The following is a 25830-nucleotide window of genomic DNA, read 5'->3' as shown; positions in this document are numbered from 1 at the left end:
AGTATACTGCATGATTTTCATTCTTCATTTTTTGAGAATTGGAGTTATCACGAATGCAAAGTCTATCCAAGGCGCTACCATAGACGATGTTTGTATGGAGCCTCCCCACTCAGCCACTTCAAAAGCCACTTCAAAAGCCACTTGGAAAATTACTGTAAAAGGAAATTTGACCGGCTCATACCGATAGACTGAATCCAAAAACCGCCACGATTCGTGCTGCTGGTGGCTCGCATTAACGTTTAGTCTAATGCCTAGTTCGAGATGCAGAACTAGAAAAGGCCCTTTTGAAATTTAATCTTCGAGGGCCAATTCTCGGTTTCGCGGCTTCAACATCCCAGATCTTTCTAGCTACACATTATACGTAGCGCCTGTTCATGAACATACTCTACATAGAAATCAGCGTGAGTTGGCTATATATACAATTTGAGCTACGGCAGGATCAGTAATTAAAAATGAATATGTATGATACACTCAATAAGTGGTTATAGAAGTTGGCAGAAACGCAGCATCTGTAGTCTATTAATCGACCGGCGTACCGTGCATTAAGTCGTAGAGCGTGTTTTCCCTTTGTATACCACTCAGTAGAACTCGGAGGCCTGGCTGTCATTGTCCCCATTCTCTTCGTCATCTTCGCTCTCCTCATCCTGATTTTCTTCATTTTCCTCATCATTTCCATTCTCGTCACTGTCTCCATTCTCGCCATTGTATCTGTTATCCTCAGCATCACCATAACCTTCAAAATTCCCGTTACCTTCAAGATTTCTATTATGCTCATTATCCTCATCACCCCCATTTTTCACATTATTCCCATTCACTCGGCTAGCCATCTGGAACAGAGTCGAGATATCCACCTTGTGTTCAACCATTAGGTTCCTAAAGCTGAGGAGCACTGCCGAGTACGCCACAATGAGCTTTTCCACACATTCAGTCTGCTGGTTGTCATACGCCGCGATAAGTGCGTTAATATTATCATTGTTAAAATGCATGATATCCGCGTCATTCTCAAGCAGAAACTGGACAGCTTCCACGTCACCGCGAAACGCAGAGATTATTAGAGCAGTGTCTCCATCTTCGTCGGCGAGATTAATGTCGGCACCAGCATCAAGAAGCGTCCGTAATGAAGTCGTCGGAAGAAAAGCCGCGGCATTAATAAGCGGCGTTGACTTGTCAGGACCACCAAAGATGTTTAGATCTGCGCCAGCTTTGACGAGTACATCTAGAATTTCTGCCTGTCCGCGTCTTGCAGCGGCAATAATAGGAGGGGAATCAATACCAGAACCATTATTTGGATTGGCCCCGTGCTCTAGCAGTAATTGTACTATTTCGAGCTTGCCCGACTCACACGCAGCTTGCATGGCACTGCCCTGGGGGAAATTTGGATTTTCGGTTAATGCATTCACATTTGCCCCATGTTGCAAAAGCTCTTCAACAATCTCTTTTTGTCCCTGGCCGGCGCCTATTTGAAGTGCCCAGCCTTCTGGACTGTTGGGATCCGCACCGGCCTCTAGAAGATGTCTAAGGATGTTTATAGTGCCGTCAAATGCAGAAGCAGTAAGAGCATTGCCGTATTTTTCGCCAGTTGCGTTTGGATTCGCTCCATATCCCAGCAAGAGTTTGACAGTAGTTTCTTTTTCACCATCGGTTGCTTGGTAGAGGGCGTTGTCAAGAATCTCTTGGCTCATGGATTCGCCCGAATACTTCCAAGCACGCTCGACCATGTCATCTTGCTTCTGGTTGCAAGTCGCTGCTGCGAGGAATAATTTGCTGACATTAACGCCCATCCCTTCGCACTTCTCTAGCAAAAGTCTGAAAATCTCCCAGTTTGGATATTCTTCAACGAGATCGAAAATGGCTTGGTATATTTCGTCAATTTCATCGCTTTCGGGTGCATTGTCCAGCAGAGTTTTGAAGACTACATCTCGTCCAGCAGCAGCTGCTGTGGCCAAAGCCTCCAAGTAGTCCATTAATGGAATCTCTCCTTCAAACTTTTTCATCAAAAAATTGAACATTTGCTCGTTTGCTAACATTGCGGCAAGCGCTAGCGGACTGGGCGTTTCGTTTTCTTCGATATTCTCCCCGTCGCCGTCCTCATCGCCAACTTTGTACTTGGCAAACACGACTTTCTGTTTATCGTATTCCACGAGTAACTCGACCGCCGAAATATTACCAGACACGATAGCTGCATTTATAACCGGGCCAACGTCCTCATCTACAGAATTCGGATCGGCGTCTCGAGCAAGCAGCTTTTGCATAACGCTGACTTGTCCGCCCGCGGCCGCCATGGATAGAGGAGTTGCTTGACGAATATCAGCGCAATCATCGACGGGAGCACCGCTGGTCAATAGTTCTTCGACAGTATTTAGTCGGCCATAGTAGGCAGCAAAATGCAGCTAGTAATTCCATTAGTGACATGCTCAAAATGAAGAATTGGATGCGATACTTACAGGAGTGTTGAACATTTCGTCCCTCTTTGTAATTTCGTCTTTGTAGCCATTGCGAATCAAGGCTGCGACAAGCCGACTGAAGCCAATGGAAGCTGCTACGTGTAAAGAATTGAGATGTTGATACTGGAAGCCTGTCAAAACATCAGTGAGGCCACAATATCCCGCTAGCCAGCGTCTTCTAATGAGCGAACTAGGTTTCCAGAATTCCTCATCAAGGCTGAGCTCTTCTGCGATATCAAGCGTCGCTTTGCTAGCATGATGGAGCCAATGCTTCACAGCGTAGGCTGAAGCTTTGTCCTCTTTTATTTTTTCGAGGACTTCCTTCTCCTCTGGGCTAATATTCGGCTCTTCTTCTGTATTCTTATCTGCCGCAACAGTCTCTGTATTTTCATCTGCCTCGACAGTCTCAACAGGCTCAGCAGGCTTAACAACCGGAGGGTCAGGTGTTGGCTCTTGTTCAGGATAATTAAAAAGGGCCTTGAGGTGAGACAAGCAGCGATGAGTCAATACACCTTGCTGCCACTTTATTCCTTCCTCAGTCAGCCCAAGCAAGGTGTCTGCATTATCAAAGAGATGCGTCTTGACAACAAGATTGATAAAGCTAATGGTTGGGTTAGTCTCGTCATCTAGACTTATGGATAGCAATGGTTTGCATTGCTCAATGAGCCTATGCAACTGTACTCTTTCCTCGTCTGTAGAGGAAAATCCAGCAAGCACTGCAAGCTCCATCTCTGTTACATCTTCGTATGTCAAGACCATGGTACGAAGAAGTTCTCTAATTTCGCCGGATTTTTCTTTATTCAGGTGAAAGATTTGTTGCCAAGCTTGATTGAGAAGAGATTTTAAATCTTGAGGCGTACTTTCAAGAATGTCGCGAACGGTAAGGTCGCTGCTTGTTGATAGCTCTTCTAGCTGTATACACAGGATATCGATCCACTGAGTGTTCTGAGCGCGTCTTCCTATAAGACTACTCGCAAAATAGGACAGTGCCCTGTTGTAATGTTTTTTCGCTCCAAGCGCCGTTACCATCTTCTTGGCGTGTCTCTCCAGCTCGTTCTGCACTTTACTCTTGTGTTTAGAGTCCTCAAGATCAATTATTTCTACACAATCATTCTCGATTGAAGCGTCTGTGAGGCCATCGAGATTCCGGCTTGTAATAAACCATCGAGTTTTAGTGTGTCGCTGCGGTTGTTCGGTACTCAACTCGCTTTTAATGTAATTTATTAGCTTCTTGGTGGACTCAGACTCTGGTGGCAGAATGTGTAGGTTGTTCAGGACAAAGTAGACTTTGTTGCCGATTAACTCATCCGATAGCATGCCTTGAAGCGATTGCCATAAATTCTCAACCGAGGCTTTTGCTTCAACTTGCTTCGTCTTTTCGTCTTTTCGCCTTTGCACTCTGGTAAACTTTACGGCGTGCGGTGCCAGCGTTTCCTTTTGGATAAGCAGCTGCCTCACCAGCGATTTGAGGACATCTTCTGCAGTGCAATAATCCGATTCAATGTCGCAGAAAAAGTAGGCAAGCATGTAGTCTCCGTCAAAATTCCTTTGCGCATCTTGTTCCTTTCTGATGCCCTCGAGAGCAGCTAGCGCAGCGCTTGTCTTTCCACGACCCTCTCGGCCCTGTACAAAGAGACAGTCAACTGGCTTCTCGCCTCCAAGCCAGCTGTTGTATTCATCTTCTGAAGATAGCCAAGATGAGGTCGCAACAGATTTCAATAAAGCCTCTTCTTTTCTCTCAATTTGACCACCTTCCAAAGCCTTCATTACGGCGCTAAGTACTGAGAGATCAATATTTCTGACAGCATTGAGACGACTCTTGACAGCCGATTGGGCATTGTCCACTATTTCTCTCAGGTGCTCGTTAATTTGGGTCCATGCTCCACCTTCTTTGCAGCTATCAATCTTGACAAGTCCCCGGTGGTCGCTGTGTAGACCCGTGTTTTTGCAGTTCTCAAGAGTCGCTGATTCTTGTCTGACAAACGTAATATAGTTGCCATCAGGAAGATTAAAAATCTGTGGATCTACACCCTTGAGCTCTGCTATTAGACTTCGCAGTTTAGAAATGTCGCTCTGGTCTTGTTCCCAGAAACAATGGCAGGAAATGGTTTGGTTGTTTCTACTGGCTAAACGCGTAAAGTCGATTCTCAATTGGCGCAATTCTCCATTTTCTGGTTCAAGCAAGTCCAGCAGCGTAGAATGAACAGCACCTTTATTTTCTTTTTCGGCCGAGCGCGCATAAGAACTGATGGACGAGAAAATGGATGCACCTCTGAATGGAGTGCCAAAGAAGATGCATCCTGTCGTAGTATTGAATATTTGCCTAGATGTGCCAACATCTGACGATGCGAGAACTATCGCTTTTGCGATTATTAGACCACCCATACTATGACCAATAAACACAATGGGTCGCGCTCTGCATGTCTAGAGAGTATGTTAGCCACCGTCGCATCAAATTCTGTATAAGAGCAAATACCTCTCTCTTCGCCTTCAATTCCACCAGCAGTGTATCGGCAAGGTTCTCGATATACTGCCTGACTTTAAAGCCTCCAAGATATGCCGATTCGTATTTGAACAGCAGCAGGCGAGCTCGAGGGTATTTGCTTTGCAGCCCAGTCTTGTCCTTCATCCAATTGAAGCTCGAGTCGTTTGAGCTCCATGACTCTACCGGATCTGCACCCAATCCAGGAACGAATACAATGTCGACGTCTAGCGAGGCATTTAGCCTGCTATTATCGGATGAAGGAGTTTCATTTTCTTCTTCCAGCGGATATATCTGTACCACCCTCTGGTCGGCTACTTCGTATCCCTTTGGTGCCTTCTTTGGCGTTCTGGTACCATTTGAATTGGTTAGTGAATTTTTCAAGTTTATTTTCTGACTGTTCTCGGCGAACATCGCCTGATACGTGGCGGACGACATCTTTGTGGCTTTCCAGTAGAGTGTGATGGAGTATTCTCAAAGCCCTTTGAAACTACCCAAGTGTGAACAATAAATCTCCTTTGATCATTTAAACGCGACAACAATATTCGCGATGATGAAAGTTGGAAAATGTAATTGTCACAAGAATTTATGCAGTAAAGAGATATTTAAAACTTGTGCTCATCCAGTACTACGCAGAGCCTCATCCCACTAAAACTGTCTCGTGTGCTTCTTAGGGTAGCATGGCACTTGGATAGCTCCGAATCCAACCGGCAATGGCACCCGTGGAAATCCTTCAAACGGCCAAATGCACTCCTTCGGACAGTTAATGTATTATTAGCGTATAGCTCTGCGGCGGGTAAACCAATAACAGGGAACTTTTGAACACCGGCGTGATGGCTTTAGCATGGGTCGCATGTAACCCTTGCAAGTATAACTAGGTATTCTGCCATAACAAGGCCAATTCATAATGACATAGCAAGCATCTAAACGTAACTGCTGCGCTGCAAATATGAGATGTCATATAATACATATCTGGGTGGGGGCTAGTTACTTTTGGCGGTGACAGCTCTCGAGTATACAATGTGCTCGCGACGTATTCCTCATTCTATAGTATCGCCACTGGAATCGCCTCAAGTATTCAACACCGCTTCCGTGAACACTATTGCCGAGATTATTCCTCCAATTAGATCATTATGGCAGCAGTTATCACGCGTCCGAGGCGCGCCATGCCAACTGTTGCCTGATTGATTCCTAGAGTTGGTGACTGAGTTGCCGTCGCCGAGGCATCTCAGCCGCACACACCATTCGCGCTAAGTATCCCAGACAATATTATTCGCTACTCCTTGCATCTTGCGGCTCCATCAGTACCACCTAGAAACCGTGTTTAATAATCAGAAAGAGAAAGAAAGAACGCAGTATTTGACAATGGTGTGAGATTTGCTACTCATTCTTGTCGCGATATTACATTATAACATCACCTGATTATTGGAACTCATTCCAAATCGTCGAATAGTGCTTATACCAGTTCCGCAATAAGAACTTTTCCAAGCTGAATTATTAATTAAACATGCTCTATTTCCATTATAATGTCTACTATTTGCCTCCACACATACCTGCACAAGCTTCAAAAGACATTTTATGGATAAGCTCCCCATGAAAACTATCACACACGCTTACTCTGCACTCCGCCTCATGTTATTTTATCCAGTGCAACCCCAAGAATTACTAGCATTCTACCCCTTGAAACTTTCAGCCGCATGAAGCCAAGCTGAAAACGCCTATCTAGTCATGATTGACTCATCATGCCGAGTCCCCAGCCTATCCTTATGAGCCAAAGCAAATAGACCATAAGTAGTAAAATTTACTTCACTAATACTAGCGTTTCGGAGGAGCTCGTGGGGGCCAAATCTTAGTTCGACATGATACTATCATTATAGGAGAAGTTGCTTAACTAGGCTTTTTGTTATACGATAAACGATAAATGAGCCAGGGTTGATAATAACAGGCCATGCAGTTGTTTTACCAGTTTTCCATCTCCGCTGTGGTGAATAGACGTTTCTATCAGTGTAAATAAGCTGTAACCAACCATAAAGGATCAGAACAGAGATATTAATCGAAAGAAGACTATGTGAGCTGTCGGTATAGCACTTCCGACTTGAAATGAATGGCAAATCTACCGTCGTTAGAGTCGCAAGTAAACTTTTGTTGAATGCCTTGGCAAACGCTTAAATTTACACATAAACACTGTTCAGCCCTATCGTTCCACATATTAGCTCCACAGGAGTTAATATATGTCCCTGCAGCTCAGGAGCTCACCTGCGCTCCTTTAACCCCCTTCTCTTTTAATCGCAACTAAATAATCCTGGAGTTGACTGCTGCCGGCGACTCGTCGGTGTCCCGTAACGTGACGAGATCTCTGATTAGCCTCTTCCCATTATACCGCTTTTCACATGCCACGTTGATTTGCATCTCCAGCTGTGTATCTAGAATTGAGTGGAGATGTGGCCAATCCAATCCTCTGATACGTACACCACATAAATGTGTGATGTAACACTGCCACGAATGTATTGGCAATGCCGCAGTCTCTGGATTTTTATTTGTTAACAAAGACTGGGAAACTCAGGCCGCAGAAATGGCCTAATGCGAGACAGTGGCGGTGGGGTTCCAGATCCCTGTGACAGAGTCAGCCTAAACCAGCCTTGGGCTTATTGCGATTTCTGAGGCTGCCAAGACATTTAATACTCTTAAATCCTACACGGCCTCCAAGAGCCCCTTGGATGAGTTGTGAAATATCGTGCGGGTGAATAGCGCTTTTGGGTTGACGTTTCATATCCCTCTAATATCGCTCTACAATACGCTGTCTGTCGCGTGCTTTTGCAGCCGTCATGGCTTCTGCCGATAATGCGATAACTGTAACAGGTAAGCGCCCTATTCTACATTTCCCCTCTTACTGTAGGCAGCCAATTCTGCGACACTGCCTCAATGTCTACGAGACAGATGTTGACTGAGATTAGGGAAACGCATGGATACTGACTGTACGATAACTATCGACAGCCCGGATGATGGTACAAACCTGGAGTCCAAGACGTCCAAGATGTCCAAGACAACACTTGGTACGTATTTGTTGTTTGTCCTAACGTGGTACCTTGTATCGGAGAAAGGGGTGAAAGCCTCATCAGACGTCTCATTGCGGTTTGCTGATTGACGAGCCTGCTATTAGTCCCTCCATTCAACCTAGAAGAAGACATTTTTAACGAAAAGCTGGTTCTACCTGGAACTTACCAGCATAAGAGGAGGATCATCAGCATCAATAAAAATGATCCAGACTCAGTTGAACTGTACATGACGCGCGACCTTGACGTTTCTCGTTTAAATGAAATCCACAAACACCTCTGGCTGGCAGGATTGCCACAAGTCTCTCGCGCGCTGCATAACCAAGTCAGGCTCGGGCGAAAAATCGTCATTACCGAAAGCGCAGATCTCCATCTTGTGTGGCGCGACAACATTTTGAACCTGAAGCCGCTTCCAGATTATCTGCTCAGCCATTCCCTCTGGAGCAGCACATTCTGTCACAATCGCGAGCTTTTTGAGAGTGCAAAGGGATTTCTATACTCTTATACTTGGCTAATATGCAGCAAAAGCGATTTGCGCATTGCGCATGAGAAAGGATTGATATCGGAATCTGTACAATGGGAGCACTGGGCGCCTTTCTCTGCAGCTGTTGTTTCTTGTGTTCAAGAGAATCCAAGTGATCTTAACCCGAGATATATCTATGGCGAGCTGCGTCTGTCACGACTCAATACAATCTATCGACTTTGTAAAAATACATTCAACTTTAAAATACTCATCCGGGGATACGAGTACGGCTATCATCAGTACTCGACCTACTTTGAGAGAAATTTTAAATGGGTCTTGACTGCTATCATTTATATAACGGTGGTGTTGGGAGCCATGCAGGTCGGATTAGCCACGACAGAATTGAACGGAAACGCCATGTTCAGCCGGGCATCTTATGGGTTCACCTTGTTTTCTATTTTGGCTCCGCTAATCACGCTGTTCTTGGGGGCCCTCATGATGCTTATCCTGGCGGTATTCAACGTGCGTTACGCGTTGAGGCAGAGGATATTTTCACAAAAGATGTATGCAGAGGCCTTTCGGAAGGATTCTGTTCGAAAACATCATCATTAAAGAGAGAAGGACTGGGATATATGCACCGCATGTTTGCACAGCGACTTTAACGTGGGCTGGGATATCGTTTGAGTATAAGAACTCGGAATTTGTGAGTGCATATGTATTTCATATGCCATGTGTATTAATCTTTAATGTTTCAACTCTTTTGTCTATGCCGCCGCTCTGAGCCATGATTTATGTGTATAAATCCTTTCCCCTTCTAGTACCAAGTCTATATGCGCGTGAGATACCGGATTCAGTGCTTTTGTCATCATCGGTTCTTCAATGATAGCTTTTCGACCTCACGAAGCACTATGTCGTCCGATTTCCACATGAGAGGCAGCCAAGGCGGGTACTTGAACCAGAGAAGCATACGATGTGGTCGGATGATGACGTGAAGATGCAGATGATGAATCGAGATGATGTCTGGATAGAAAATTTTGCCAATCAGCGGTCTTCGGCCTCGGTGATATCCAGAGTGTATCCATGATGATGGTATGTCGGGGCATCGTTCTTGAAGTAGCTGACGTTTCACTCTGTCCATGGATTGCACTTTTTTTTTAACGTCAATATCTCGGCAATATATATTTCACGAATTGGAAGTTGATGGTAAGACTTACTGAGCTCTAGATGCGAAGAGTCGAGATTCTCAATATCTCTCACGGTGTGCTCCTTGGGGAAGATGAGCCAGTGCATCTGCCCTGCCAGGCGCCTGTTATCGATGACAATGACTCGATCATCCTGGAAGAAGGTTTCAGTACAGACTCTCGCAGCCAAATATCACAAAACATACCTCGTAGACTATGCTAGCAAAGTTTTTGCGGTCGCAAAAGATGCATTTATGCTGTTTTTTCTCTGTCCATTCAAGATTGCAGAGATAATGGAAAATTCGCCTAGCTGTCTCCATTTTTGGGCGCCAATGGCAAAGTAAAGAGCCGATGCAGCTGGCTGAACATGGCAATGATCGAATCTCTATACGAGGGCCAAGCTGTCTGCTGCCTCTTCATATAGTCAGTCGTACAAAGAGGCGTTGTTGAACCAGTTGACTTCGCCGAGAGGTAGGACAGATGGTGGCTTGTGATAGAGTCTTTGTTTGCTGGCGCTTGGAGGAGAAAACGCCCTGTAGCCTAGGTCAGGGACGGCTTGTGGCTGTGTGCCTAACAAACGAAATGAGAGATTGAGCCAGCTCGGGGCGGTATAAAGCGGCTTAATGCCTGTGAGACATGCGGAATGTTGTCCTATTCATTGCAGAAGCTTAGACTATCTTTTAGTTGTGCCACATGGCCATCGCTGGATCTTTATTCTGTATCAGATGCCTAACAAAGGATCGTTGTAAGATGCTGACAGACATAAAATGAGATGCTCAGTGGTCACAGAGACCGCTATTCGGCTTATGCTGAGTCAGTGTAACAGTAGCGCAGTCAAAGTCTCCATTCTTCAGGCCCAACAGAGGCAAAATACAGTTTAACCCCGCAGTCAAGACGCGAGGCAGATTGACAGACTGACTCTCTTTACACTTTCGAGACACGGCTTGTGAAGCGACTATTTGGACCATGGATTTGGCTTATAGGGGTATACAGTAGCATAGGTTCCAAAGAGTTTTAATAGGCCCGAATCAGGCTAAACAAAACCTCCGTACAATTCATTAGATTAAAGCCTCATTACTTAAGTCTCGTATCAATCTCATAAATGTTTCCCCACAACATACCGATATCCAAGCAACGTAACCTGTGCATTCGGATCTCTCAAATCAGCCTCCTCCCAAGCCAGAAACCGCTCAAACCCAGCCTTTTCAAGGACCCTCTGGCTCCCCATATTATCCAAGAGAGTAAATGCAGTCACCTGTTCTGGCGACGACTCTTCACCCTCATCAGGTAAAAGGGTCCGTCGGTCGATTTCAATCTCTGCCTCTGCGCGGGGCAAGTTGCACCACGATTCGAGCCATGCCTTGACGAATTCGGTGGCGAGGCCCTGGCCCCAGAACTCCTTTCGGATCATGTATCCGATGGCGGGCCAGCCAAGCATGGAGATGAGCTGGTGGCACCCGCCAATCCCAATCATTTCTCCCGTCTCTCTCAGACAGATGGCACAATTGTAGGTTGTCTCGTCTTTTGGGGGGAGAAAAAGGTTAAGCCTCTGCTGCGTCTCTTCCAGATCCTTGTCCGGCCTGCCCTGGGGACTGTTTGCCATCACCTCGGGCTGAGTGCGCAAGATGTGTAGACTGTGGGCATCTTCAGGAACAAGAGCCCGTATAACTAAGCGATCTGTCATTACTGGAGATCGGCTCGAGTTGAGTGGCAGTGGACGCTCAGGTAAGGCTGTCTTAATGATGGCCCATTTCGGCTTAGAGGCTGCCATTCTTTCGTATCTTTAAAAGGCGTTGTCTTTGTCGTGATGCTCTTTTCGTGCGAGTCTTGTTCGATGCTCAATTATGAGATGTAAATATCTCTCATATCGCCTGCTAGGATCGATCTTAGAGCTTCCCAAAGGGGCTAAAACCGCTCCGCAGCAGTCTTTAGCTCCGACGCTTTTTGAGTAACATAGTAGACCTCCGTAGCGCATTTTACAGTGTCCATCAATGCCTGGATGGTGGATTTGCTGCCTGCATCCCACTAAAGCTCCGAGGATTGGGTTTGCGCAGTGGTCTGACTTTTGGCGGGGCTTTGGGTCAGAAAACTTGGAAGCTTGGCGATATCAAGGCCGACACTATTTTGTGATGTAGATATTTAGCCTCTATATACTTTTTTTGTATCTGTATTATATCCTAGTGTTGTTTTTCCATTTACTCTTTTTCTAGAGTCTTGTGTGATACAGTCGTCGTAGGGTACTGAAAGCAGCGACATCGTCAAACCGTCCAATCCATGCATATGGTTTCGTATGCAAATAGACATCTCCGCGGCCATTAAACAAAGGATTTTGCGAAGCATCAGAATTTAACTTGTTATAAATTCTGCGGACCTTTGTGGGCTTATGTGCGGATCAGCACACAGCCTTCGGCTTTGATGATGTGGCAGCTGCAGGTGGAGAGACTGGGCATGTCTTATACCTAGGCACGTCTCCGCCCTTTATGATACTAGGTACTACACATCGTTATTTCAATTCCATCATGCATTCGCTAATAGTATTTAACTATTTTTAGTTAATACGGCCGTAAATTATTCCTCCGAGTAGATCCTTCCTGAGGATGCATGGGCGGACTTGGGCCCAAGGGGGCTGTCAGGGTTCTGTTCCCTCGCGCTGTCAATTCATTAAAGCCAAGGTGACTAATAGTCTTGGGGCACAGAGATAGGACGAAAGATGGCAAGGCTGTTAAACTTGACAGCCGAGGCTTGTTACATGACGATAGTCCCACTTTCTCTTCATCCACAGCTTGCAATAGCGTCTCTGTTATTGGAGAGTTTCCACGACTGATCGAGAAGAATAGACGGGACCACAATTGTAGGTCTAAGCATAAATAAGACCTTCCAATCATTTTCACTGAATGTGTTTTGCATAGACGGTAGTTTTAGTGGCCCTGTCAGACAAAGTAGCGCAGGCTAACAGCTAGTGGCGTGGCAATGCCAGCAGCAGAGGCGCAAAGAGATGCCGATAACCAAAGCTATTTGCCGTGCCCTTGGCGATACGGCTCGTTGATTGTTGCGAATATTGCTGCTGCAGACAAGCCACGGGTGACAGCGGACAATACCCGCATCTGAGGTGCAGTTGGTAATCATAATTCATGCAAATATAAAGAATGGAGCCCAGCGGCTGATCACATGTGCCGGCGATATCAGTAAGACCTACTTTGCTTGTAACTGCTGGTACTATATACTCCCGTAAACTCGGCTATGAGAAATAGTTAGGCTATAAAGATTACTTGGTATACTTTGCGAGTTGTCTAGCATGAATATGCCAGCTCAGCAGACGTCGATATCCAGGTAGTCATCGTTAAGAGCCATGATGAGAACACAAGCGATTGGCTCAAGACTATCTCCCACCGGCCACACGTTTGCAAGGCTAAGAAAAAAGGGAACACAGAGAGAATGCAAAAGAAGGAAAAAAGGACTTTTTTGTGGACAAGCACAAGCACTTCGCGTATATGCAAGGTGAGATTCCTATATCTCTGCATCCCGGCTCTTGGAATTTGCCCCTGGTAAGCTGTGGCCAGCATTGTCGGACAAAAGCCAATGACAGCTCGACTTTATCCTATGCACTTTATACTGCTCGTTGTCGCTAAAAGAAAAGAAAATAATAATTAAATTGCAGAAGTACTTGATAGACATAAGCATGCATCCAGTAAGCGGGCATTGTCTTGGTATATTGACAGGATCGCGTAGGATTCGTCTAGGGCGCTGCAGTGAGAACAGGGCGGAGTACAGGCAGCGGATGAGTACCTCCCGCCGATGTGCCCCCCACCGAGAAGCCCCAGCATGACAGCGGCCTTTAACTACAAGGGTACAACAGCCGAAAGTATCTATGTGGCGGATAGTACATGCTTCTGCCAGGCCAGGCGATGGCATTGCATTATGCATGATAGAATAATACTCAGTTTCGGTTGCAATTCTGTGTACAGATTACGGAGTAGTGGAGGAACCACAGAAATAAGGCTGCTGGGGATATTCGGCGTCTTGAGCCCTGCGCCCAACTGCCACTGAAAATCCACCCAGCAGCGAATCATAACCTGGGGCAACAGTCTGCGGTTGTATTTGAGTGCTGAATGAGGTACGATGCTGCAGGTACTGTATACGAGGCGGCGAATAAACGCCGAGAGTGCTAATTACCTCCTAGCGGAGATATGCATGTACTACCGGCCATATGTGAGATGTGATTGGTCACATTACTATAAAGAAGCGATGTATGGTACCTAATTAGGAATAGCTTGTAGCTGCTAGCTCCCCTCGAGTGCAGCCCGCTCCGAAACAGCCCTGTACCTGCTACCTCCCCTCAAAGTATGGCCCGCTGTGCTGCCGCCTGTCAGGGTACTTGCCGTTAGCACGCCAGGTACCCATCCGTATGGAGCATACGCGGACTGTACCGCGCCACTAACCCGCTGCACGGCCCTGTACCCGCGCATTAGTCAGCCGATCTGCTCTTGATGAAGCCGATGCAATTCCCAGCTCCTTCATCCCACGAAACTGGTTCACCGACACACGCAGTTTTCTGTGGTTAAACAAACGACTGCATTTCTTTGTTCTTTGTATGTGTGACGCTGGCTGAGACACATCCCTTTGCGCGGCAGATTCGGAAACACCACTGGAGACAAAAAGATGGCTCTGCAGATGGACTCGGGCGGCATCAGCGCCGTCGCGTTTCAGGAACAGGAGGATCGGGCTTTATCACGAGACAAAGGTGAATAAATTTGATTACTTTTTTTAATGTGCTGGTGTCTCTTGGAGTAAAAAGAACTCCAGCCACTCTCTGATTCTCTCTTCAAGTCATGTGCAGCTTATACGCTGTTGGCTTCCGATTTCTGCTCTCATCTGTTTTTGAGAATCTTCTATTCAACACCTGCATCTCACTCATCGTTCACCACCAACTAACTCATCGCCATAATAATAAGCACCACCAAAAAATGCATCCACTGCCAAGCCGCTCCAGTTCGTCACCGTCACGTCCACCAAGCAAAAGAACCGCAAAGATGTCTCCAAAGTCGTCCGCACCCAGGCCATGAGGGACTATTTCTGGAAGCAGCGCAACCCCGAGAGCTCAGAGGCCGCCGCCAGCGACCTGCCCATGGACCCATCGCAGTACAAAGGTCGCTTCCGCCTCAACTCGCCGTCGAACTCGGCAAAGGGCAAGGCTGGAGCCAAGAAGGACAAGACCCGCGCAAAGAAGTCGAACCAGGTCGTCAAAGCGCAAAAGGCGCGTTTCTCAAGAGACCGAGGACCCCTCCTCGATGTTGGCTTCTACCTCACAGACGGCCTCTTGGAGAAGATCCCGCCAACCATGTTGGGCGCGACGCTGGATCCCTTTGACTCGTTCAACCTGGACATGAAACCCGAGGCCTTGAAGCTCGTCTGGTACTGTAAGTCAAGTCCAAATCAGCCTTTCCGTGCTTCCATCCTTTGTTTCAGTCTCCTCTCTCATTACATCATCTTGTCTCTTCTTGGCGTTATCACATCTATTGTATCTTACATATGTGCCCTGCCTTGTCTTGTCTCGCATTGTCTTGTCTCGTCTTTTCTGATATTGACCATCTTGACCATCCCAGATAAGCAAAGCTACGTTAAAGAATTCCTGGAGCTAAACGTCGGTGGGGGCTACACTCTATTCGATGCCAGGGAAAACTGCGCTCTCTTTCACGCGATCCTGTATCTGGTAGCCCTTGACTACGTCCTCCGTCGCGGTTTCGAAGATGACCTGGGATGCCTGTATCATTCATCAGAGGCTTTCCGCCTCATCAACAACCAGATTCGGAGCGGCAAAATTGAAGACTCGACAATTGCTGCTGTTGCGATGATCTCTACCAAGGAGGTACGTTTTTTTTCCGGTGCCCAGCCATGCATTACATAGGCTAACCTCTATCCAGAATCTTGCTGGCATGTTCGACATTTCCTACATCCACATGCAGGGCCTCAAAGACATGGTTCAAAAGCGTGGTGGTATAGACAGCATCAAGGGCATACATCGAGGAGTAGTTCTATGGTCAGTATACCATCTCCATCTCCATCATCGAATACTATTGCCTCCACCATACGAGGCCAACCTCGGCTGACTCAATCTCTCAGGGCCGATTTCTGCAACTCAACAGTGTTCAACTGCACGCCACAATTTCCCAACCATTCCTCTCCTCCCATCGTCGAACAAGCACCGTTTACACCACCCGACTCTGATGCAAGCTCGCCTTTAGAAACCATTCTCAACGATGAACTTCCAGTCCTCCTAATCGTCCAGTCACTCCGCGACGTATCTGAAGAAAAGGAAAATTATCGTTCGATTACTCAAAACAACAAAGAAGTAAACAACAGAATTTATGACATTGAGTACAAGCTGCATTGCCTCCAGAAGAGCAACCATGAAAATGGCACCAGCTGCGGGAAAATGATTCCATTTTGTGTCGCATTAAACATCTATCTCTACCTGGCAATACGAGAACTTCCTGTCAGATCCAAGATGATGATGATGTTAATAGATCGCCTGCAAGAGACTTTCAATACGGAGCCTATGCAGTGGTGGGTCTCTAATCAGCAGCAAAAGAACCGGATATTGTGGATGTTATTTATCGGATATGCAGCTGGTGTGGATACTTACAAAGACGCATGGTTTTTTGAAACTATAAAAACCATGTGCAAAAACTATGAGATTCACAATGTGGACGAACTCAAACAAAACATAAAGGATGTCTTGTGGCTAGACTCATGGTGCGGCCAGTACTTTGACAAGTTGGAAGTCGCCTGGGAAGCTCCAAAATAAGCAGTGCCATTAGAAAAGGCAAGGGATGGTAAGTTGAGGCCACCAACTTTTGAATCTCCAATATCATGAGTGGAATTCTCCTTTAAATCGAGTCATTCTTTCCCCTCTATTTAATTCCAAGGTTTTAAAATCGCCTTCACTACTGCCAAACACCGGGCTTAGCACTTCGATTTCGAACCAATATAATCTGATACCGCGCAAACCCTTCCACGTGTGTTCATGATTATCAACCCAGACATCAATTTTGCAAACAGGAAGATTCATATTGGATGGAAGCCCCGAAAACGGTGCGCCACCGCTGCCTCCAACAAAAGGATTGGGAACAATATTATCGTCGATAAATGTCATTTTCAGTGGAGTGGGAAGCTAAGATGAATTATCAAATGTTGGAAAGCTCGAACTAGTCAAATAGAGCATATGATAGAGGCTACAGAGGGCCTGGCACTGCTTCAAGGGAAAATGCCGCAGAGCCTATGCAAATAGCTATTTTGCTGACAAAGGAAAGTTGCCGCTTTATGAGCTTTGCAACTGGGCCAATAATATCCCAGACGCGTGGTAACTTGGGGAAAAGGTTGTATTCCAACATAAGAATTGGAAGCAATAAACAAATATAAGATCCAAGTAGTAAACCAGAGAAAAGCAAAAATTGGATTTATAAACGATTATTACAATTAGAGAAAAAAAAATGCGACAGGGACATGCGATGTAGAAGGGGAAAAAACACTCGTCTTGCTCGGATTGCTTGGTCATTCCCAATATATTTGATGCACTTTGGTCATTAATGCAGCTTCATCGCTAAAGTAAAAAAAAGTACTTATGTAGGCAAACACACCATTACCACACGCAATAAGAGGGGAATAATATATATTTACATTTATATATATGCGTGTGTTTAAATTGTTATTAAATGACTTCAAAGGTAGCAAAGTCGCTCAGTCCATTTGCACGATATATCAATTAACTAACACAACCCTACGCTCGGCATTGAGATTTCATTAAAGCTTTAAATTGTAAAATAAACGTCAAGCGCAATAATACCGCATGACTTTAGTACTAGTATATTGAATGTTGGCGTAGAAAGCCGTAAAATCTGCCTTGTTGCCTGCAGCCAACAACCAATACATGTTTTTAGCCTTGGTGACACAGCTTTTGATGAGCCTACTATAAGATACCGCTGCAAATCTCTACATGTTCACTACAACCCTTTTTCTTCTCCTTCTCTTTTTTTTTTTGACTCACTATATTGACCGGCTCTCATACCCCGCATTGAGCATCCTCTTCCAGATATTATGACCAACCAAGTGTCTTATTACTATTTCGCTCCAACTTGGGATTTTCCTCCCAATGGTCCTCTTCAGCTCGGAAATGTTCTCATGTCGGTGAAAAAACCTGAGCGAGCATTATATACCGCCCCGCCACCGAATGCTACCGAGATAATCACGTCAGAAAAGAGTCAAGTGGAATTATCTAGAGAAAATTTGAAGGCCGGGAAGTTTGGCATCTTCACACGCTTTTTAACATTTCTTGGCTTAGGAATCGATTTAGCTGCAAGCTGGGACGCTACGTAATAATACTTTCCATTTCAACGCTATAGCTACTTGACTATGAAACTCACCTTATCATGTAGTAACGAGGAAGCTTTTACATTTAGTCGTCTCGAAACTACTTACTTCATTCCTACTTTACCTTGGCTTGAAAAATGTCTCGCCAATCCTTCCGTGCAGCGCTACCTCGAGAAATGCCGCTACCGAAAACCTGTCTATATTATCACTGGCCTTAAAACGGCTACCGGCGCTGCGGTCAAAACAAGTAAACGCTCCGCTTCTGCCAATAATGCAGGTATCGAGTTAGAAATACCCGGTAGCGAAGGAATTTTACCTTGGGCTTCTAAGCCCGAGATAACTATGAAGAAAGAAGTAAATAACAATATGAGTTGGGAAGATCATAGCGATTTCATTTTTGCATACAGAGTGAGCAAGGTGTGGGTTAAGAAGGGTTCAATACTTGAAGAAGACTTTACCAAGGGCGCAAGGTTCGAGAAAGAAGAGAAAGCTGTGGTAAATGTTACACTGGAAGTTGCAAAGGTGGAAGAGGCAGATCTAGAGGCAGAGGGATTTTTAAAAGAAGAGATAATAGATGGTGACGAAAAAGTTATTATTGCAATACTAGAAAGAGCAGAGAATTGATCAATTTGACATATCAATACATGGAACTAAAAGGAAGAGAGAATTCAAGTCTAATATTAGTTGTATGTAATATCGTTGTTGAATTTTAGTTCAAACATCTTTCATCGCGTCCCGGATTCGAGCTCTCAAGGAAGCTTCACGCTTGCCAAACACATTGTCGGGATGTAGGCTAGGCGCAATATAATCGTATCCCTGACTTCTTACAGAGACTGCTTTCAACACAGCCTTCATAAAGTGGCACTGCTTCAGCAGTTCAGCTTCTTCTGGAAGCATCCTTTCTCTCGCATATTGTAACAAAAACGCAGCAATTCCACTTGCAATGGGCGTTGCAAATGAAGTACCTGACTTTCGTGCCACGCAAAGCTTGTTCATCTCTCGGTCACAAAGATGGACAGGCCAGGCCGATTCGATTGCTTCTCCTATCGTAGCTAAGTTATCCCCTGAAAGAGGCCTTGGATTGAAGTCGGAAGGGGCACCATTAGCGTTAGTCGAATGTATACAAATGACATCTGGATGCCTTGCGGGATATGCTCTCTTGGTATTAGCCCCATTATTTGATGCAGCTGCGAATAGTAAAACGTCTTTGTTTACGGCGCGTCTTATTGATCGGTTAAGAAGTTCGTACCCTTCGACTTCGCGTGATGGAAAACCAAATGACATGGATATCACGTCAACGGTCCATACATTAACTGCGAAGTCAATAGCCTAGTAACATATTAGCATATGAGAACTTTTTTCGGTTCCAGGATAAATGTACTTCGGCAACTGTAGCAGGCTTAGCTGGTTCGAGATCAGATATCTTCGCAATGTAGAGTTCTGCATCAGGCGCAAAGTCTAGCAGTAAGCCTGCGACATGCGTGCCATGTCCACAACCATCGAAGACGTCGTTGTTCTGCTGACAATCGGCTATAAACGACTTCATTCCCCGAATTCGCTCTTCTTGAGCTTCATAATCAGGGTGACTTTTGTCTATCCCAGTATCAAGAATCGCAATCTTGACAGGGACAGAGCCAGCATTGTCCCCAATGAAGTGATCATGTACGGAACAAAAGCTATTTTTCCAGGACAGATAAGCATCACGCCTAGCACAGTGTTAACGCATTAATTATGTTTCAAAGCCAGGATATCTGGCCCCAGTTGGCAAGACTAATCGCGGGTCATGTATACTCACGCAAGAAATGAAATATCAGAGGGAGCAGTTTCGTCGTCGAAGAATTTTAAACTGCTCACGGAATCAACTGTACCCCGAGTAGGACTCTCTGGGTCTTGATGTCTCCTTTTCTTACTATTTAATGACGTTTGAGCGCGTGATACGGGCACCCTTTTATCCGTATTCCCATTAGAAATGGCCTTTTTATGCACAATTGGGTTGCCATATCTCACAAGATCCAGCTCCTGGGCCTCCATGTCAAGCGTCTCAATCGAGATATAACTGAATGGATGCTCAAGGTCATACTCTAACCGACTTACCACATCTTTATAAATGACGCTTCTCAGCTCATGAGCATCGAGTTTGTTCCCGTCGTTGTCTACGCCAATGTTTCGATCCAAACATCTATCGATTGCTTCTCGAGTTTGTTCCGAAATATCGTTTTTACATTTGTCGAAAATTACACCAGTGGCTATATATTTGGCGCGATCGTTCATATCATCGTTAAAATGAAGATCACTGTCTTGCGCTATTTCCTGTAATCTTCGGGCCAAATGAAGCTCAATGAGCATAGCTGCTAAAGTTACCAGCGACGGATATGGGTGAGAGATTAAATCATCCGGATCGAAATCTTCATCACTATTGCTATCAACGGCAGCACTTTCAGCGCTATTCTCAATGCCATTGCCAAATTGCAGCTGGATATAAGGCTTTAAGGGCATGCCAGACGACGTTCTGAGGAATAAAATATTGCCTGGGCCCCATGAATTATTCAGCCAAGGGGTTTCAAGTAGATGAAGAACAGCGTAACCCAAGAGGACTGCTAAAATGCGCTTTGTTTTTTCGGTCAACTTGGAAGAATTTTCTGTCATAAAATGTTGAAGAGTGATCGCGCGCGTTGTGCTAAATGCAAGATTACCTGGTTCTGACTGCAATTTCCATAGTATGTCATTTTCAATCAAGAATTTGAGTCGGTAAGTCGGAAAATCTTTCCAAATCTTTTTTATAGGATCGCATAAGAATTCAACTTTCTTTCGTCCCGTTGCAGGCATCTTTTTCTTGCCAGACTTTGAGCCATCCTCAATCGCGGGTCTAGCGGTTGATTGGGATTTCCTTACAGCATGGAAATGAGCCTCTTGCCAGCGTTCATCCATCTCAAGAAATAGATTGAAATCGTATTCTTCGTTCAGGTCGCTATCTCGATGCGTCTTGATACAAAACATGGCTCCATATGTATGGCACGAACAGCTTCCGGATGTCTCAAGCACGTTATAAAGAGATCGGGCAGCAAGTAATGATGCATACGATGGCTCGCTCCTCCGTTTCCATAGAGGCAGCTTGTCAAGAGAGTAGTCCTCGCCGGATTCTAATATAAAGATCTCTTCACTCTGCTTTAAAATTGCAAGTAGCTCAAGCTGCTCTTTTGGAGATCCAATATGGAGATGGCTCTTGATATGTTGGAGTTGAAATAATTCTTCGCCTTTGTCATATGATGCCCAAAGTTCGTTAAGAGTGTGCAGACGCTGAAGAGGAGAAAACCGTGATGATTCTATAGCTGGTAGAAATGATTGAAGGCCAAATAGAACATCTAAGCGACCAAGAATATTTCGAGCAAAAGCGTCACTCCTAGCATCGCGAAAGCGCGTTATGGTTGCTTGAGAGCATATTATGGTACAGCGGCCATTGAGCCGCAGAAAAAAGCTTCTGGAGTCGAGCTCTGTTTCGTCGACACCAAGAAAATCCGTTATCTCCTTGATTGTGCCTAAGGTAGTAAAAAAGAGATCCAAGAGACGATCCGCTCCAGATTCGCTGCTGAGAGACATGATTTTTGATGCGTCATTTCGCGTGCTCTGGATTGAATAGCGTGACAAATTCGCGAAACAGTTCGTTGGGGCTACATCTACAAATTCCCTATAACTGCTCCACAGCGAGTAGAGGAGAAAAACGGGACAAGAAGGCGGGGTATGTTTCACACATGCATAGTGCCCAAAAAAAAATATGGGCAGATACATAAGCAAGGCTGTAGGATGCCATAGCTGGCAAACTTATATGAGGTACTAAACTCGGAGAAGAATTCTCACGACACCAAATCTCTATCTCTATCCTGTCATTCTCTGCTCTTTACACGTCTAATTTCTCTGCCCATTGCTGTATGCTGCTTCCAAGAATGCATCTGGATTAACGCCTCGCAGCACGAATCGACATGGAAGCAGGATCACCACAACCCACTATCTCTGAAAGAGCACGAAGATGCCTCGTTTCATTCCAGGAATGTCTAGCTGGGATGATAACGTTAGGTCCTATAAGAAAGTCTTTGATTGAGAATGAATTCGCGCGCTTCTCAATATGGACGTCCAACGTTGGTGTCTTTGCGAGTGGTCGAGCTTCTATAGATTATCACCTCCGTAAGGAACCCAGCATCCAGAGGCTAGTTCTCGGATTGTTGGAAGTATTACATGGTCGCATTGAGCAGTGTATGTTTTATATTTCATATCTTCTCTGCTTCGGTCTTTTTAAACCTGAACCATTTTGTCTTTTTTTTTTGCATACAGGATTTTTGAGCGAGGATGCGAAAGCTTCCTCAAATATGAACAAAATTATTTAATAAATACCATATTCTTAAAAAGCGATTTAACTTAGACTAATGAGAAGAATATCAGATTTAAATGCTTTGAAGATTATCAATAATCCTTTGCCTTTACAATCCAAAGAGCAAGCAGTTGCAGCCCATGGGGACCTTCAAAGGGCAGTGGAGTCCATGGCGAGAGAGATAGCTTTGCTCCACGATCTAACCAGAACAATTCGTAGAGCAAGCAAAAAAGCAAATGACGTCGAAGAAGCGATTTCTTTTCGCATTGAAGACGAAAAAGGCAATAATGTAGAGGAGCGTTTAGCAAATTACTTTGCCGCAAACATACGACATCAATTTCCACGTCTATCTAATATCATAAGATTACGACTTGCCGAGGCCATGGTGATTAGAAGAAGACGGATTATATATAAGAGATTGCGTTACCCCAAAGACCCTACAAAGACTAGTACGTTCTCTTAGTTCATTGATTTCTTATTTGCAATGAATGATGGAGGTTAATAATTGAACAGTTCAGCCTACCATTCAGCCGATTATCCAACAACCAAATAGCATACAGACCGAGGACACAGTCATCATCTCACAACATGCTGGGCGGCCAGAGGTGATGACACATTTAAAACCGATGGGCCTTTTCATATCCAAGTCTCTGGACAAAATTGTTACTCCTGTAGCTCCAAAAAGCTTTCAAAAAGCTGCAACTCCGCCAGTTGTGTCCCAGTTGCAGGCAATGTCACTGAGGAGTCATGAAGATTATGCTTTTCCTTCGCCACCTAAGCATGTTCCCGCGGCTACTGAAGTACTTTGTCCGTTTTGTTTAATTATGCTACCTATTCAAGAGGTACAAAACGAGGAAAGATGGAGGTTCGAAATCTTGTGTACCCAAATGTTTATTGCCGTCTACTGACAAGGAGCGAGCGCAGGGACCATGTCATGGCCGATTTATATCCATATGTCTGCCTCACGGACAACTGCGATCGTCCTGATGAAATTTACAGGCATAGTGAAGAGTGGCTCAGACATACACGCAAACACTCTTTGCGTTGGCGCTGCGCTTCAAGGGCTCATAATAGCATGCTATTTGACACAAAAGATGAATATATCGGCCATTTGAAGTCAAAACATAGAAGGACCGTAAGCGATAACCAAATTGCTGCTCTGGCTAATAGGAGTTTGCAATTGACAGGTCCTCTATTCAAATCATGTCCCTTTTGCGGTATAGAGGAGCAAAGCGGCAGGGGCCGCTTACAGGAACACATTATTGACCATCTTCAATCTCTTGCGCTTAAATCGCTGCCACCAATTGATGATGAAAATGAGCAAACGAATAATCTCAATAGAAGCCAAGAAGAAGACTTCAATACCAGCTTTAGAAAACAAATTATTCCTCAGACCGATACTCCAGATATAACTACCTTTCTAAGTGCAACTTCAGTCTCTGTCCCCGAGGCGAGGCTGGCTATCAAATCTCGCTATTATACTACGGAAATGATAACTACAGGCACAGATATTATTCTTTCTGGGAAAACACCCAGTCAGGGTGGTATAATTTATGTCTCGCAACTGCCTGAAGATGTTGATTATACCATTAAGATAGAGCTAGAGGAACCACTCCCACACTCGGTAGTAAAGATCATCGAATGCCAAATTGTTTACGATCCAGGGAGCGATAACTGTGTTTTTATCAATTGGACGAGAAGTATTTTGAGCTTATCCAACCTTCGACAACTAAACTCTTCGAAGATTTTGGAAGTCAATAGAATGTGTATTATTCAACCTGGGGCGTGGGGGATTAAACTCCATGGAGTTGATGACGCTACTGACAGCGGCCTCGTTTTCCAGATTTGGCTGCGCGAGAGACGACACGCAATTGCAATCGCTCAAGAAAATAGCCCATTGCAAAATCAAGCAATTGAAGACAGCCATAGATCAGCTAAGCGACAAAGGATTAACGCCAGTCCAGCAGTGGATATCATTCCCCAGGGCTCCAACTCCACAACAGATTGGGATATTGAGGCTAAAGACAACATTATGACCGTTGACAGTGATATTTTTGACTTGCAGGACGGAGGCCTCGCTATGATTCACACTCCTATATCCACTCCGATATTTCAAACGCACCATTTCCCGGCTGGATATCAGATAAAGCGAATCGGGAAAATTTCTGAAAAAGGAACAACCAGCATTCTCCGTTGTGACCATTCTTTAATCGCTGGAGGGCTGGCTATGAAGGTGCTTCAATATAAACATAAATCTCCAAGCTCTTTAGTCCAATTGTCAGAATTATGGAAACAAGAGAAGAGCACGCTTAAAAAATTAGACCATGTACGTTTTCCTTTTCATTTTAAATCCTTGTTAATCTACTTAATAACTTAACCTATACAGAGAAACATTGTCGCTCTCAAGGGATTTGATGGGCGTATGCTTGCATTATTCCTCGAGCTTCTCCCACTGTCTCTAGATCGTGGTCGCGACTCGCAATTTATATCATCCGACGCTTTCAAAATCCTTGATGACATTTCATCCGCGCTTACATACCTAAAAGCGCAAAATGTTGTTCATAATGATATAAAGCCCAGCAACATTGCATATTCTCCTGATCGAGGCGCTGTGCTCTTTGACTTTCAAATTGCTTCATCATCGGATGAGTCAAAGTCCGGCGGGTCACCTTGGTATATGCCACCAGAATTTATAGTTAACCAAAAACGCCATTTCAAGGGAGATATATGGGCTTTTGGCATTACAATGCTCTACATACTCAAGAAGATACAATATCCAGAAAATATGGCAGATGGTTGGAATATGCACGAGATCCGTAACACATCCAGCAATGCGAAAAGGCAAATGGCCAATTGGCTTAAATTAATTGGTAATGTCAGAGAAGAATTGGATCGAGCAAATACTATAGAATCCATAGTGTTCAGAATGCTTGAAAAGGATCCAGGTTCGCGAATAACGACAGCGAGAATCCAGCAGTCACTGAAAAATCATAAATAGGGATTTTACTTTAATATTGCACCATATGGAAGAGTCGTTTGTAATATACTTGATACATTGTTATTTTCATTATCGCTACCTTGTTAATCATCTACTTTAGAAATGAATCGCTCGTTTGACAAGCGGATTTATATAAGCTCGAGGCTGTCTGAATAAAGCTATAATTTAAGCAATGCCATCATTTACTTCATCTGCCTCGGCTGAATTGCAAGAAAAAAAATATGCCGTAGAAAAAGAAGAAGTTGCAAATAATTCTTGTTTGACAAAAAGAATCGCAGCTGATGTCGCGAGAGCGTAGTGGCACTTTAGATAGACTCTGCACTCAGGCGATAACCTTAATTTCGCAACCTAGAAATTTAGAATCTTAGTTGTAATCAAGGTAAGGTGAGTGGGTGGTCTTGGAATTTGACTATTTTGTGGAGTATCACTTTTCATCCGAGCCATGGCAACCAAAAAAAGGTGATGGGTCAAACATTATA

The 25830-nt window shown here is 44.8% G+C and overlaps 9 protein-coding genes across 9 annotated transcripts; 4 read left to right on the top strand and 5 right to left on the bottom strand.

Moving 5' to 3' along the window:
• Window positions 1–491: 491 nt before the first annotated feature.
• GGI43DRAFT_406015 (uncharacterized protein) lies at window positions 492–5487 on the bottom strand. Its single transcript, XM_083206105.1, has 3 exons — window positions 4921–5487; window positions 2445–4868; window positions 492–2390 (listed from the first exon to the last, which is right to left on the bottom strand). Exons 1-3 carry the CDS (start codon window positions 5362–5364, stop codon window positions 579–581), a joined length of 4680 nt encoding a protein of 1559 aa, XP_083060091.1. The 5' UTR covers window positions 5365–5487; the 3' UTR covers window positions 492–578.
• A 1649-nt stretch (window positions 5488–7136) lies between these two features.
• GGI43DRAFT_54592 (uncharacterized protein) lies at window positions 7137–9181 on the top strand. Its single transcript, XM_083209990.1, has 3 exons — window positions 7137–7785; window positions 7881–7979; window positions 8087–9181. The coding sequence occupies exons 1-3, from the start codon at window positions 7752–7754 to the stop codon at window positions 9052–9054; spliced, it is 1101 nt and encodes a 366-aa protein (XP_083060090.1). The 5' UTR covers window positions 7137–7751; the 3' UTR covers window positions 9055–9181.
• Window positions 9182–9265: 84 nt separating this feature from the next.
• GGI43DRAFT_54719 (HIT-like domain-containing protein) lies at window positions 9266–10358 on the bottom strand. The gene is made up of 4 exons (XM_083209991.1): window positions 10236–10358; window positions 9830–10181; window positions 9657–9777; window positions 9266–9588 (listed from the first exon to the last, which is right to left on the bottom strand). The coding sequence occupies exons 2-4, from the start codon at window positions 9941–9943 to the stop codon at window positions 9308–9310; spliced, it is 516 nt and encodes a 171-aa protein (XP_083060089.1). The 5' UTR covers window positions 9944–10181; window positions 10236–10358; the 3' UTR covers window positions 9266–9307.
• On the bottom strand, window positions 10151–11578 carry GGI43DRAFT_54586 (GNAT family N-acetyltransferase). The gene has a single exon (XM_083209989.1). The coding sequence runs from the start codon at window positions 11392–11394 to the stop codon at window positions 10720–10722; it is 675 nt and encodes a 224-aa protein (XP_083060088.1). The 5' UTR covers window positions 11395–11578; the 3' UTR covers window positions 10151–10719.
• Window positions 11579–14149: 2571 nt separating this feature from the next.
• On the top strand, window positions 14150–16460 carry GGI43DRAFT_54545 (uncharacterized protein). Its single transcript, XM_083209987.1, has 5 exons — window positions 14150–14364; window positions 14576–15040; window positions 15227–15489; window positions 15545–15660; window positions 15744–16460. The coding sequence occupies exons 1-5, from the start codon at window positions 14283–14285 to the stop codon at window positions 16426–16428; spliced, it is 1611 nt and encodes a 536-aa protein (XP_083060087.1). The 5' UTR covers window positions 14150–14282; the 3' UTR covers window positions 16429–16460.
• On the bottom strand, window positions 16356–16858 carry GGI43DRAFT_54561 (uncharacterized protein). Its single transcript, XM_083209988.1, has 2 exons — window positions 16476–16858; window positions 16356–16409 (listed from the first exon to the last, which is right to left on the bottom strand). Exon 1 carries the CDS (start codon window positions 16774–16776, stop codon window positions 16492–16494), a length of 285 nt encoding a protein of 94 aa, XP_083060086.1. The 5' UTR covers window positions 16777–16858; the 3' UTR covers window positions 16356–16409; window positions 16476–16491.
• Window positions 16859–17618: 760 nt separating this feature from the next.
• GGI43DRAFT_54521 (uncharacterized protein) lies at window positions 17619–18659 on the top strand. The gene is made up of 2 exons (XM_083209986.1): window positions 17619–17992; window positions 18080–18659. The coding sequence occupies exons 1-2, from the start codon at window positions 17718–17720 to the stop codon at window positions 18612–18614; spliced, it is 810 nt and encodes a 269-aa protein (XP_083060085.1). The 5' UTR covers window positions 17619–17717; the 3' UTR covers window positions 18615–18659.
• A 45-nt stretch (window positions 18660–18704) lies between these two features.
• On the bottom strand, window positions 18705–21587 carry GGI43DRAFT_423132 (S8/S53 family peptidase; the record flags this gene model as incomplete). The annotated part of the gene is made up of 3 exons (XM_083208198.1): window positions 18705–19319; window positions 19372–19696; window positions 19786–21587. The coding sequence occupies 3 exons, from the start codon at window positions 21585–21587 to the stop codon at window positions 18705–18707; spliced, it is 2742 nt and encodes a 913-aa protein (XP_083060084.1).
• A 297-nt stretch (window positions 21588–21884) lies between these two features.
• Window positions 21885–24917, top strand: GGI43DRAFT_54469 (uncharacterized protein). Its single transcript, XM_083209985.1, has 4 exons — window positions 21885–22238; window positions 22425–22802; window positions 22867–23218; window positions 23278–24917. Exons 1-4 carry the CDS (start codon window positions 21968–21970, stop codon window positions 24728–24730), a joined length of 2454 nt encoding a protein of 817 aa, XP_083060083.1. The 5' UTR covers window positions 21885–21967; the 3' UTR covers window positions 24731–24917.
• Window positions 24918–25830: the final 913 nt, after the last annotated feature.

This window comes from Trichoderma evansii (assembly GCF_050947405.1).
Source record: "Trichoderma evansii strain SZMC 28006 chromosome Unknown GGI43scaffold_11, whole genome shotgun sequence".
NCBI lineage: Eukaryota > Fungi > Ascomycota > Sordariomycetes > Hypocreales > Hypocreaceae > Trichoderma > Trichoderma evansii.
The sequence above is the reverse complement of the archived record's forward strand: the minus strand, read 5'-3'. Positions and strand labels throughout refer to the sequence as shown.